The 11,211-nt window shown below is 37.7% G+C and overlaps 2 protein-coding genes across 3 annotated transcripts; one reads left to right on the plus strand and one right to left on the minus strand.

The window, feature by feature from the left end:
- Positions 1-855: 855 nt before the first annotated feature.
- Positions 856-4,192, minus strand: LOC111658657 (stonustoxin subunit beta-like). The gene is made up of 5 exons (XM_023411237.2): positions 3,965-4,192; positions 2,378-2,404; positions 2,214-2,276; positions 1,981-2,123; positions 856-1,689 (listed from the first exon to the last, which is right to left on the minus strand). Exons 1-5 carry the CDS (start codon positions 4,011-4,013, stop codon positions 1,243-1,245), a joined length of 729 nt encoding a protein of 242 aa, XP_023267005.1. The 5' UTR covers positions 4,014-4,192; the 3' UTR covers positions 856-1,242.
- A 2,492-nt stretch (positions 4,193-6,684) lies between these two features.
- LOC111658729 (stonustoxin subunit beta-like) lies at positions 6,685-8,357 on the plus strand. 2 transcript variants are annotated; one of them, XM_023411371.2, is made up of 5 exons: positions 6,685-6,798; positions 7,008-7,040; positions 7,191-7,253; positions 7,356-7,498; positions 7,585-8,357. In XM_023411371.2, the coding sequence occupies exons 1-5, from the start codon at positions 6,747-6,749 to the stop codon at positions 8,011-8,013; spliced, it is 720 nt and encodes a 239-aa protein (XP_023267139.1). In that variant the 5' UTR covers positions 6,685-6,746; the 3' UTR covers positions 8,014-8,357. The 2 variants fall into 2 exon arrangements, with proteins under 2 accessions (XP_023267139.1, XP_087031477.1); XM_087175351.1 differs by having other exon boundaries at positions 6,685-6,765.
- The last annotated feature ends 2,854 nt before the right edge of the window (positions 8,358-11,211 follow it).

Raw genomic sequence — 11,211 nt, forward strand, 5'->3', positions numbered from 1 at the left:
GGGGGGGGCTATAGGAGAGTCTGAAGAAGGTGCTGGGGTCAGTGGAACAGCTTCTCAGCAGCTTCTCAGCAGGGGGACAAGGGGGTGTATGCCCTTGACTTTGACATATGGATATATGTAAGGCTAACACAGGCATTGGACACCAGTGAAACTCTAGGAGTGTGTGCAAAAGAGTAGGAAGATGGTTGCAAACATGACTGAAAGTAGGAATCAGAAGCTGGGCTTGAGTGAGGCGGCAGGGAAGCAGAATCCACTGAACAAAGACAACACAGTCCAAAGAAGACGTTAAACTATGCTGACAGATAAAGATCTATGGCCTATATAATACATCTATTTTTAATTCCTACACCTGCCAAGACTCAAGACTGTGTGAAAAGTGGCTTACCAAGTCTTGCATCAGTGGCATTAATATTTATTTAAAGAGCAAAACCCATATTTTAAAAAAAAGGGTTTCTTATTGCAACATCTCTCACATTTATCCTCAAGTAGAACACAAAAACCACCATAAATCACCAGGAAACCTTTTCCTGGTGCCAATATGGAGACCCACAGGGGGATAATGGGTGCTTGGTTAAAAAATTGACTCTAGAGATGCGAGGAGGAGTCTGTGCGTAAAAGTGGCGGATTAATGAATTTGTTTGTTTTTGTCAATTACAGTATTACACCCGTTCTATAATGCTGAGAGCCCACGGTAATGAAATGAAAATGTGAGCTTACGCAGAACACCAGTTTCCTTAATGATCAGTGTCCTTCATAAGTCGACTGATAAAGGAAATTAATTCTCCACATGTAGCAGCACTACTTTTTTGCTGTCACTATATGTAAATATGTGTATTAACAAACCAGGACGAAAAATGACTTTGTCTGTATTTTATTATTTATTCAAACATACCAAACTAGGTAACCCTATACATTCTTAACAAACAATAACAATGGAGAAATAAATATATATATATATAAATATATCAATATAAACCTTGAGTGGTCCTGTGGTTTCAGGAAAGTTCAAAAGAGTGGAAGGTCAAAGGTGAATCCCTACCTGCACTTTGTTCCCTTTATTGAAATGCAACGACCATTTACTGTATGTCTGCCCCACAGATCCTGTATATGAGGAATACATCTAATGTACACTAATGTTTTAATTATGATGTGATGTGCACATGATTTATGCAAGCCTGTGCTGAGTTGGTAAATGCTGACATACTGGTAGTTGTTTCACAGTCAGAAGAGATGGGATCAAGGTCACTGACTTGTAGATACGGTTTCCTCTTTCTTTACAATCAAACAGTTAGACTGTGTCCCCATCCAGAAACCTGGTATCATTTTCTCCTTAAAGGAGCTCCTAACTTGCTGCAAAAGTTTAACTTCCTTCCCTCCTGCACCCTCCTCTCCATCCTTGACTTCCTCCACAGCATAGAAATTAAGGATACCAGCAGGCTGGTCAAGGTATACACCAATTGTAGAGCACTGAGGGATCTCCTTGATCTCTACACTGTCGCCTTTGTGCCAGGCGTAATAGCTGGAACCACTCCAGCCGAGACCCCAGGACTCCTCGTTCTCTCCCAGGCCACAGGATCCGTCACTGTTCCTCCTTCCTGCTCTTTCGTACGCGACTCCGACTACAACCCATCCTGAAAACTCCACCTCCCAGTAGCCTCGGAAGCCCAGGATGCCTTCATTGCAGAGGACCTTGTGGAATGTGAGTGGGAATAACAGTGTAATTAAGAAATAATCTCACATAACCTGTGAGCTGCCACTTGCAGAGAATTTATCGTAGCTTCACTTTCTCCAGTTTGCAATGCCAAACCAGTTGGCTCAGGATTTAAATAAACACAGGGGGCCAGCCCTCTGCTCTATAACACTGTTGGTTGGCTTCACACCATCTTTTTTTGAACATGGTAAAATCAAAAGAATATTTATATTTATATTTATTTTCAATACTGTAATTTTAGACCAAATAATGTAATTGCATCCTCATACCTGTGGAGCATACTCATATCTCTCTGGTCTATCCAAGACAGGACAAGTGATGTCATCAGTCATACGGGCCACTTTTACTCCGCCCTCTGTGATCCACAGCATCTTATTGGCTGTCTTGTCATCCAGGGAAATGTTGAGCCAGTCTGAAAAAACAGGAGACAATGATTAATTTAATGAAAAAAATCATACTTGGACCAGATTGTATAAAACTAATAAAAGAGTAAAAATCGCACGTTTGATTAGATCAGCTCTGCATTTGGGTTCAGGTATATTTGGCTCGTAGGCTGGGGTCTTCTCTGAGGAATGAGAGGAGGGAAATTGGTGAATCAGGATTTACAGTGCAAATAATTAAAAAGCAAATAGTGTGATGAGGTCTGTGGTAAGGTGACTGTCTTACCCGTGTTTCCGTCTTTGACTTTTTTTGCTACAAGAAAAAACACAGCAACCTGTATTACGACAGAATAGTAATAAATACATATAGGCTACAGTATGTGTCAGGTGTGTCCCAACAGGTGATGAAGTGAGACTCTGCAAAACGGTTGTATACTTAGAAAACCATCTGCCTCTTTCAGATCATCATATCAGCAGCTGCATGCTTTCTAGAGCCAGTTTTTTGTTAAGGACGGACATCAAGAAAAAGAGAAACTTAATCCCCACAGCATTAAGATGTCATCATCTAACTAACATAAGCAATGTGTTTTATTTATATCAACAAGCAAGGCCACATCCAAAATAAACTGTCTGTTTCATTCACACATAAAAATCAGCTCAGAACATTAATGCAATTTACTTTGGCAAGAAAAAGAAGCAAACTGCATCAATCTTAAGAAAATCAATTGAATTACAATAGTGCAGGTTTTGTGTGGTGCTGTAAAGAGACAAAGAGTTCAAGGTGAAGCTGCTCTCTCCCATCGCATGTAAATCTACTTGTCATCATTATCTACATTTTTCAAACTTAACAGTTATTTTTACGCCATGCAGTATGCGTGCCACGTCTAAATGAGCGGCTATTTATCTCTCTGTCGACTGGAGGCTGTAAGAGATCGTGGCAGAATGCAAAGCCACCTGTCTGCATATAGCACAAGGCGATGAAAATAACTGCTTTGTCTGGACTCATTACAACTTGACACCATACAAAACATTTAAACCCGAACGCAGCCTAAACCCCACTGTGGCAAATCTGCATGGGGCTTGTTAGTCAAGTCGTGACGGGATTTGACTGAATTTTTTTTTTTTTTTTTATAATGGTGCATAACACTTCAGCTCTTTCAATCTGTTTTCAAAGTGTGTGAAGAAAGACTTTTTTTTTTTATTGATACTATATTATTTAGTTTCGTGTAGACAAGATGCTGGATTCTTATTATTAAAAACAAAACAATTATAGTGAAAATCTAGTTTAAGTGACAGAAATCGCAAGACAATTGTAAGACTTAAGGCTTCTTCAAACGATGCTACTTCATAATAATACTATCTGTACACTCACAACCCTGCTTAATGACACCTATTTTCAAGCCTGGCATTATCCCGTACATGCTGTTTGTTAAATACATATAGTACAGCATGTGAAATCTGTTTTAATGCAGATGATGTTGACACTTGCAGGCCGCTCGCTCCAAGGCAATAAACCGATTATACGCCCCTCATAATGACAAGCATGAAATCAGTCAGTGAATTATTGCCTCCTCCACACACACGTACGCTCTAGTGACCCATTCACTCAGGATCTGACTCAGAGGCTAATAAAAAGTGCTGCAGACACAGAGTGGGGTTATTAAATCAGTACATTTAAAAGCATTGCTTATGTCTTCTGTATTATTTGCTTTAACTAATGCATGCTGCAATATTATTTTGACACAAAAGGAGATGAACCTTCTAAAAATCGAAATGAGGCATCAGAGTTAAGCTCTTGGAGGAAAAACTAAGTATTAAAGATCAAAAAACAGTGATTCTAAATTCTGTGAAATGCAGAAAAATAAACGTTCACCTTTGTCTGCTCTCCGGGTGTTAGAAATTATTCTTGTTGTAGTAGGCATCTTGATTCCTGCTTGAGGTTGGACTAACTCTTTAAGCTGCTGCAGGAATCTGTCTCAGGCCTGATGTCACTGCTCTCTTTGAGTGTGATGAGTCTCTTGGCTCCAGTGTGTGACAGCTTAATGCCACTCTTATATACCTTTAATGCAGGACAGAGGTGAAAGGATTGGAGCTGGTGGGGTGAAATAAATCTTGCCAATATAGGAAGAGGGGAGGGGGGGCTTGTAACTGGAGCTGTGCATGTATGTTTCTCCTTAAAAAGGTTCGATGGATGCTTTCATGTCCGTAGGATGCCCTCTGTTCCCAAGTAAACCCCGCCCCTCCTCGCTCTACATCAATGCCACGGATCTCCTCACATTGCACAGTGACAGCATTGATGCATTGATGGTGGATGGGATGCAAACACACACACAAGCACACACACAAATTCAGAGTATGCAGCTGCAAATATTTAAAACTGCGTGTGAGAATCCCTGGTGTTAAACGTCAAGCCGTTTGAGATCCAACAGGTGCAAATGTACAATACATTAAAGAAGTGCAATAATATAGCTTTAGCTACAATTTAAAAGTTGAATGAGCGAGTATAGGCTTTTATATATATATATATATATATATATATATTTATATATATATGTTTGTGTGTGTTAGACAAATGATCAATGTGATATAATAACATTAATATTTCTCTTGCTGCAACATTCAGAACCCTGCAGTTACTCCTCCCGTTCCTACATTGAAACTTTAAAATGTTAGAAAAAACTTACTGACTCTATTTGTTCAACAATATAGTGATATCATGATTTTTGTCAAGCTTTTATTGAATTCATTACAGCTCTATGAATATCTTAATGTATATTAAGTACGTATGAAGTTTTGTTATAGGTTTAACTTAATATTTTAATATCGTATCTAGACATGTTTCTTATTTGTTTCTTAAAACAAACAAAATGAAAATAAAAAGCATTTGAAATCATTACTTAAGAAATGATTACTCTCTTTTTACACATAGAAACTTTAAAAGAGAATTTATTATTTATTATTTATTCATTTGTACACACACAAAAACTCATTAATAAGAATTTAATAATGAAAGATCCTTGCACAAGCAGGACGCTGATATCATGATAGTATAAGCATTGACAAGTCAATTAAATACATTATATTAAATAACATCTGATTAATATACACTGAAAATGAAATGTAAGTTAGACAAGAAGCACAATCCAAATATATATATATACAAACACAGGCCGGTGTAACCTAAATACTTAAATGACTAAGTCACTTCACTGGAGATACCTCAGTTCATCATACCAGGCTTGGCTCTGCTCTTGACCTGCATTATCACATCAACCACTTACCAGCACAAATGACTTAATGCACATGGCCGGGGTTAAAAGAAAAAGCATGTCGCTGGTCATAAACCCTTTCTTGTGTTATGCTCTCCGCTGCGGGCTGCGTATTTACCATTTTCGGCACCCTGCCAAACCTCTAGTCAAGGCTGTCTCGTCCTTCTTGTGTTCCTGCCTACCCAAGCAGATGACTGACTGGTGCACTGATTGCAATGCAGCTGACATTCTCAGTACATACCAGGAACTATAATGTCTGAACTGTCCCAGAGTGCCCAACAGGAAACCGTTGAAAATAAAGGAGAGGTGGCGCGTGCATGTGTACCTGTTTGAGTTCTATGATAAACAAGAGACACCAGACCGTTAAACCACTGCTGACAGACAAACAGTCTCTGCCAAATGACTGAGCTGAGACCCTGTTTTGTGGCTGCTCTGGATGTTCAAGGTTGTGACTTCAGTTTTTAACCTTTCAGAGCGTCTATAGGTCTGAATATCATGCATTAATGTGGAACCACCTTTGGATATAAGTACACAAAATGTACTTGAATAAACTTCTACTTCACTTATGAGTTGTGATTTCATTGTGATGTACTTGGCTGATAACTTAACATTTGATTCAAACCCCTTCTTTAGGTCAATTCAGCCAATAGATAACCTCTCATGAGTTGCTTATAAATGAATTTAGAATCTAGAAGGTGATATGTAAATGGAACGCATGGTGTGATGATAGCATTTCAACCCCTCACTTTAGTGTCTAAACACAGACAGTAAGGATTATTAATCTACCACAAGAAATATTAATGGACATAAGAGAGAAAATCAGGTACATTCCTAGAAATATTTCTAAAGGATTGTATCTTTAACTTGAAGTACTCTTCTTTACAAGTGCACAATATTGACAAAGTCTAAACCAAATGAAACCACACTGCACTGGGTTTCATTTCTCTCCATCACTACTTCTAAAAGGTCTCAAAGTGCACTTGAGTCCCATTTCTCCAATCTTACGTAATCCCTCTGTTCTGTACAGGACGTCCATGTTCCTGGGCAGGTATCAGTTTCCAAGATGTGTGTGTGTGAATACAAAGAGATGACAAGATAATTGTAAAAACAAATTCAGAACCACTCAGATAAATATGGGTCAGCGGGTCAGATGTTGGCGCTGACGTACATATCCTGGTTTGGCAGCCTCCATGCCACGCCCATTAGTGAGCTCATTATCTCTACATACCTTACCAAAATTTCTCTTATGGAGCCCCAGGGGCCCCCAGAACCTTGAATGCTCTCTTTCCTCTGGGTATATAAAGAAGTCGTTTGCATCATAGCAGCAGTACGCTGCTGACAGACGCCAACATTCAAGAAACATCAACATAGAAAGAAACGATAAAGATGCCAACCAGTGCTCCCAGTACGAGAATCATGCCTGCCGCTGGCAGACCTGGTGTGAGAACTCCCTTGTTTAGTCCTCAGGAAGATGATGTATGATAATGTAGAAAGTTATAGTTTATTATCCAGGAGTACAAATTGGTGTTCAGTTATAAACCCTTAACTAATTTCATTTTTTTTAGATTTCTTTTTTACAATGTTTACTTTGACAGTAAGAACTGAAGTGCAGAACAACTGACAGTAATTATTGTTTTATATTTACAGGGACAAAATCCAAAGCTGCTGCTTCTCCTATAGGTGAGTTTTTAAAGTAGACCTTGAGAACACACTGAAGGTTTACCTCTTTATAGTCCAGGTTTATTTTCTGCTATTGCTTGTTATGATGTTATTATTATCTTGTATTCACCACCAGCTTCTCTCTTCAATACGACTTTTCTCATCATTCAGAAAACATCCCAGACTATGAGCCAAACGTCCCTGAGCCCACATGCAGAGCTGATCTTTTGAAATGTAAGAACACTCATTTGACTTTTTTCGACATTTTTTTTGTACTATTACTTGTGTAGTTTCTCTTTCTGACTGTTATAGCTGAATATTTTCCACATCTTGCAGACTGGATCAACCTTTCCCTGGATGACAAGACAGCCAATAAGATGCTGTGGATCACAGAGGGTGGATCCAAGGTGTCACGCATGACTGATGATGTCACTTGCCCCGTACTGGACAGGCCAGAGAGATATGAGCATGTACCTCAGGTATTCACAATCTGGATGTTACAAATCTGGATGTTTTACATATTAGTTTTTATGTTCAACAAATTTTTGCTCTCTTTCCATTCAAGGTTCTCTGCAAAGAAGGCATACTGGGCTTCCGAGCTTACTGGGAAGTTAAATATTCAGGATGGGTGGTCCTCGGAGTCACCTATGAAGGGGCAGGGAGGAGGGGAAGCGACGGACCCTGTGGGCTGGGAGAGAATGAACAGTCCTGGGGTCTTGGGTGGGGTGGATCCCACTACCAGTTGTGGTTCAATGGTACAAACACAGAAATCTGGGATATTCCCCAGTGCACCACCATCGGGGTGTACCTTGACCATCCAGCTGGTGTCATCAATTTTTACGCAGTTGAAGAGGTGAAGGATGGAGGGGAGGGCGAAGGCAGGAAGGAGATCAGACTGCTGCAGCAGATTAAGAGCTCCTTCATGGGGAGAATGTTGCCAGGTTTCTGGGTAGGACAAAAGTCATCATGCGTTTTTGTTGAACAAGAAGACTAGAGTGTGTGTGTTTTTCCATTGCCATTTCTTCCATTTCCATTCAAGCTTCATTTACAATACATACCCACTCGTAACAGATACTGTAGGATAATTGAAATTTAAAAAAAAAAGATGCATAGATCATGTATAGAAAATCATAATGTATACAAATATATATGTACCAAGACGCTGCTATTTGTTTAAGTGTTTGAATGTGCATAATGTGTTTATTTTGTCAAAACTGAATGTTAAATATCGACATATATATGTATATATAATGTAGCATTGTGTACTTAATATTCTGGCAATATCAGTGTAATCTGCACTTTTTAAATAAATATATTATTCTGTGTGATTTATTATTATTCTCTGTGACTTTGAATGTCATCATGAGTCAAAATGGTTTGACGACCTTGAACAGAAGTTAATCAAAATGAAGGCTTCAGCTGTCTTACATGGCTCTCATTAATAGCAAATCTTGGAAGAAGGACATACAACTAATTATATAGTTGCTTTTGGTTATAGAGATTAGACATAGAGACTGATATTAATTAACAGATATTCATTAAATTGAAACTCCTTCCATTTGCAACATGTCTATCAGAATACCTATGGTTTAGTGTAGTCCATGGAACCTCATGAAATGTTTTTTTTTTAATGAATACAATATGTTAACAAATAAATATGCATACAAATGAACACATGCAACTTAAAATCCAGGGTACCTCAACATCTGCAAACTCCTCAGAACTTCCACAGTGCAGAGAAACTTAGTGAGACATATTTAAAACAGGAAGAACAAGATACTTTTTTTTTTTTTTTGCAGAGCTGCATTGCTTTGTGTTATCCTCAGCCACTAGGTCATGATTTATAAATACAAGCTCGTAGCATAGGAACATTCATCCATCAATGTCATGTAAGTATTCAAACTGTACCATACCTTCAGCTGCTCTGGATCTTTCATTCTACACCTTCCACTGTTAACACTGAGCAGGGGGAGGATTAGGCTGGTGACATGAAAGTAGATCCAGGGAGGCAATAAACAAGGTCACATCTGAGCACACAAACAGGGCCAATGAGGGAGCCTTGATGGAGGAGAGGAATTGTTGAAATATAAAACAGATAATGCAGGATGCCGACTGAATTGATAAGAATGACATTAAACTATTTTTTCTCATTGTAATAGAGATCAGTATGATTGCACCCTGAAAGTGTTTCTAATGATGTGAAGTGAAGTCATTTTTGCTAACAGTTTGCCGGCAGCAAGCACCACCACTGATGTCTTCAATACACATGATGAAAATAATCAATAACAGCAAACGTACACTACAGAGATTTGCAAAGAACAAAGAGAATTTCAGAAGAGGAAGACACTGTTAACTATTAATTGCCCGCACGTATTATTTTTATCATAAGAGTCAGGCATGATTTCTATATGTAGCATTTCTGAATGCATGACACAGTATAATAAAAAGTTCAGTTCAGGCGCAACTTGTAGCTTTACACCTATTCAATGTTCACAACAAAACAGAAAAACCAGAAAAACATGTTATATTTGAATAAAAATATTTTTCAAATCCCGTGATTTATGTGGCTGTGGCTCTGGAGTCATTTCTCTAACAGTTCGATGCCTGCTGATTGAGGTGTGAGCCATACACTGGGTAGTCTTGGTAAGGAAGACTTTGTCTTTGTCTCCACCTATTGAATGTCATCAGTATAACAAGGTTATTTGTCCCCTATAAAATGCAGTATGGTTTTTCTCAGCATCCCAGATAAGCCAGGACTCCCTCATGATCCAAAACAGCATTGTTATTTTCATGTGTAAATACTTACATGCTTTTTGTGAGAGTAGTAGGGTAGCAGCAATGGAGAGAGGAGGTGAGAAACTATTTGAACAAACAAAATATTCAATAAGTACAATACTGAACCTTTATATGACAAGGATATTTCATCTCCAACTCCGTGAAGAAGAGGTTGGACATCGGCATTAATAGATACACTCTCTGTCTATATCTGTGTCTGGCTTGCTGATTTCTTTCCTGATACTGATCCTGGTTGTCTGTGTGTATTTCAACTGCTAGCGGCATAACTGTTTACGATATGGAGGTTTTGTTATGTACCATGAGTTGTTTGCCTGGATCGACATTAAAAATGTTGTGGTTTACAATAAACAGACTAGAAGTGTCACTGGGAGTACTACTACTAGTATACAGTTTGTGACAAACTTTGGTTATATGCCATTGTTATATAATACTTGAATATTTTTTGACTTGTAGAGCCATAAAATTAGCAAATGTTTGTGTGTGTATGCAAGGGCATAGGTTTGGTCTCAACATTGGTAGGGACGCAACAACCCCGCCACCCCTCCAAAACAAAGTGATTGGCTTTGGAATGCCATCAAGCAAACGGTTTATTAACATATAGGATCTATATAGGATATAGATCAACAAAAATATGATTTATGTACATGTTTTGAATACATATATGACAAAAAAAGAGAAAAAACGTCATAGTATAGTAAGGCATAAAAAAGTGAAAAAAATGACAAATCTTAAAAAGTGTAAATAAACGACATACTATACTATGGCATAAAAAGAGAAAAAATGTCATCGTATAGTAAGGTGTAAAAAGTGAAAAAAAACGACATACTATACTATGGAATAAAGAATAAAAAAAGGACATATTATACTATGGCATAAAAAGTGAAAAAATGAAATTGTATACTAAGGCCTAAAAAGTGAAAAAAAAAAAACAGTATTGTATGGCAAAAAAAGTGAAAAAACGTTATAGTATAGTAAGGCGTAAAAAGTGAAAAAAACAACATACTATACTATGGCATAGAAAGTGAAAAAACTACATACTATACTATGGCAATAAAAGTGAAAAAATGTCATAGTAAAGTAAGGCATAAAAAGTGAAAAAAATGACAAATCTTAAAAAGTGGAAAAAAACGACATACTATACTATGGCATGAAAAGAGAAAAAACGTCATAGTATAGTAAGGTGTAAAAAGTGAAAAAATCGACATACTATACTGTGGCATGAAAAGAGAAAAAACGTCATAGTAAAGTAAGGCATAAAAAGTGAAAAAAATGACAAATCTTAAAAAGTGGAAAAAAACGACATACTATACTATGGCATAAAAAGAAAAAAAACGTCATAGTATAGTAAGGCCTAAAAAGTGAAAAAAATGACAAGTCTTAAAAAGTGGAAAAAAAC

Source organism: Seriola lalandi, unplaced genomic scaffold, assembly GCF_002814215.2.
Source record: "Seriola lalandi dorsalis isolate HSWRI2012SDOR001 ecotype SW California unplaced genomic scaffold, Sedor1 jcf7180002054464, whole genome shotgun sequence".
Classification (NCBI taxonomy): Eukaryota; Metazoa; Chordata; class Actinopteri; order Carangiformes; family Carangidae; genus Seriola; species Seriola lalandi.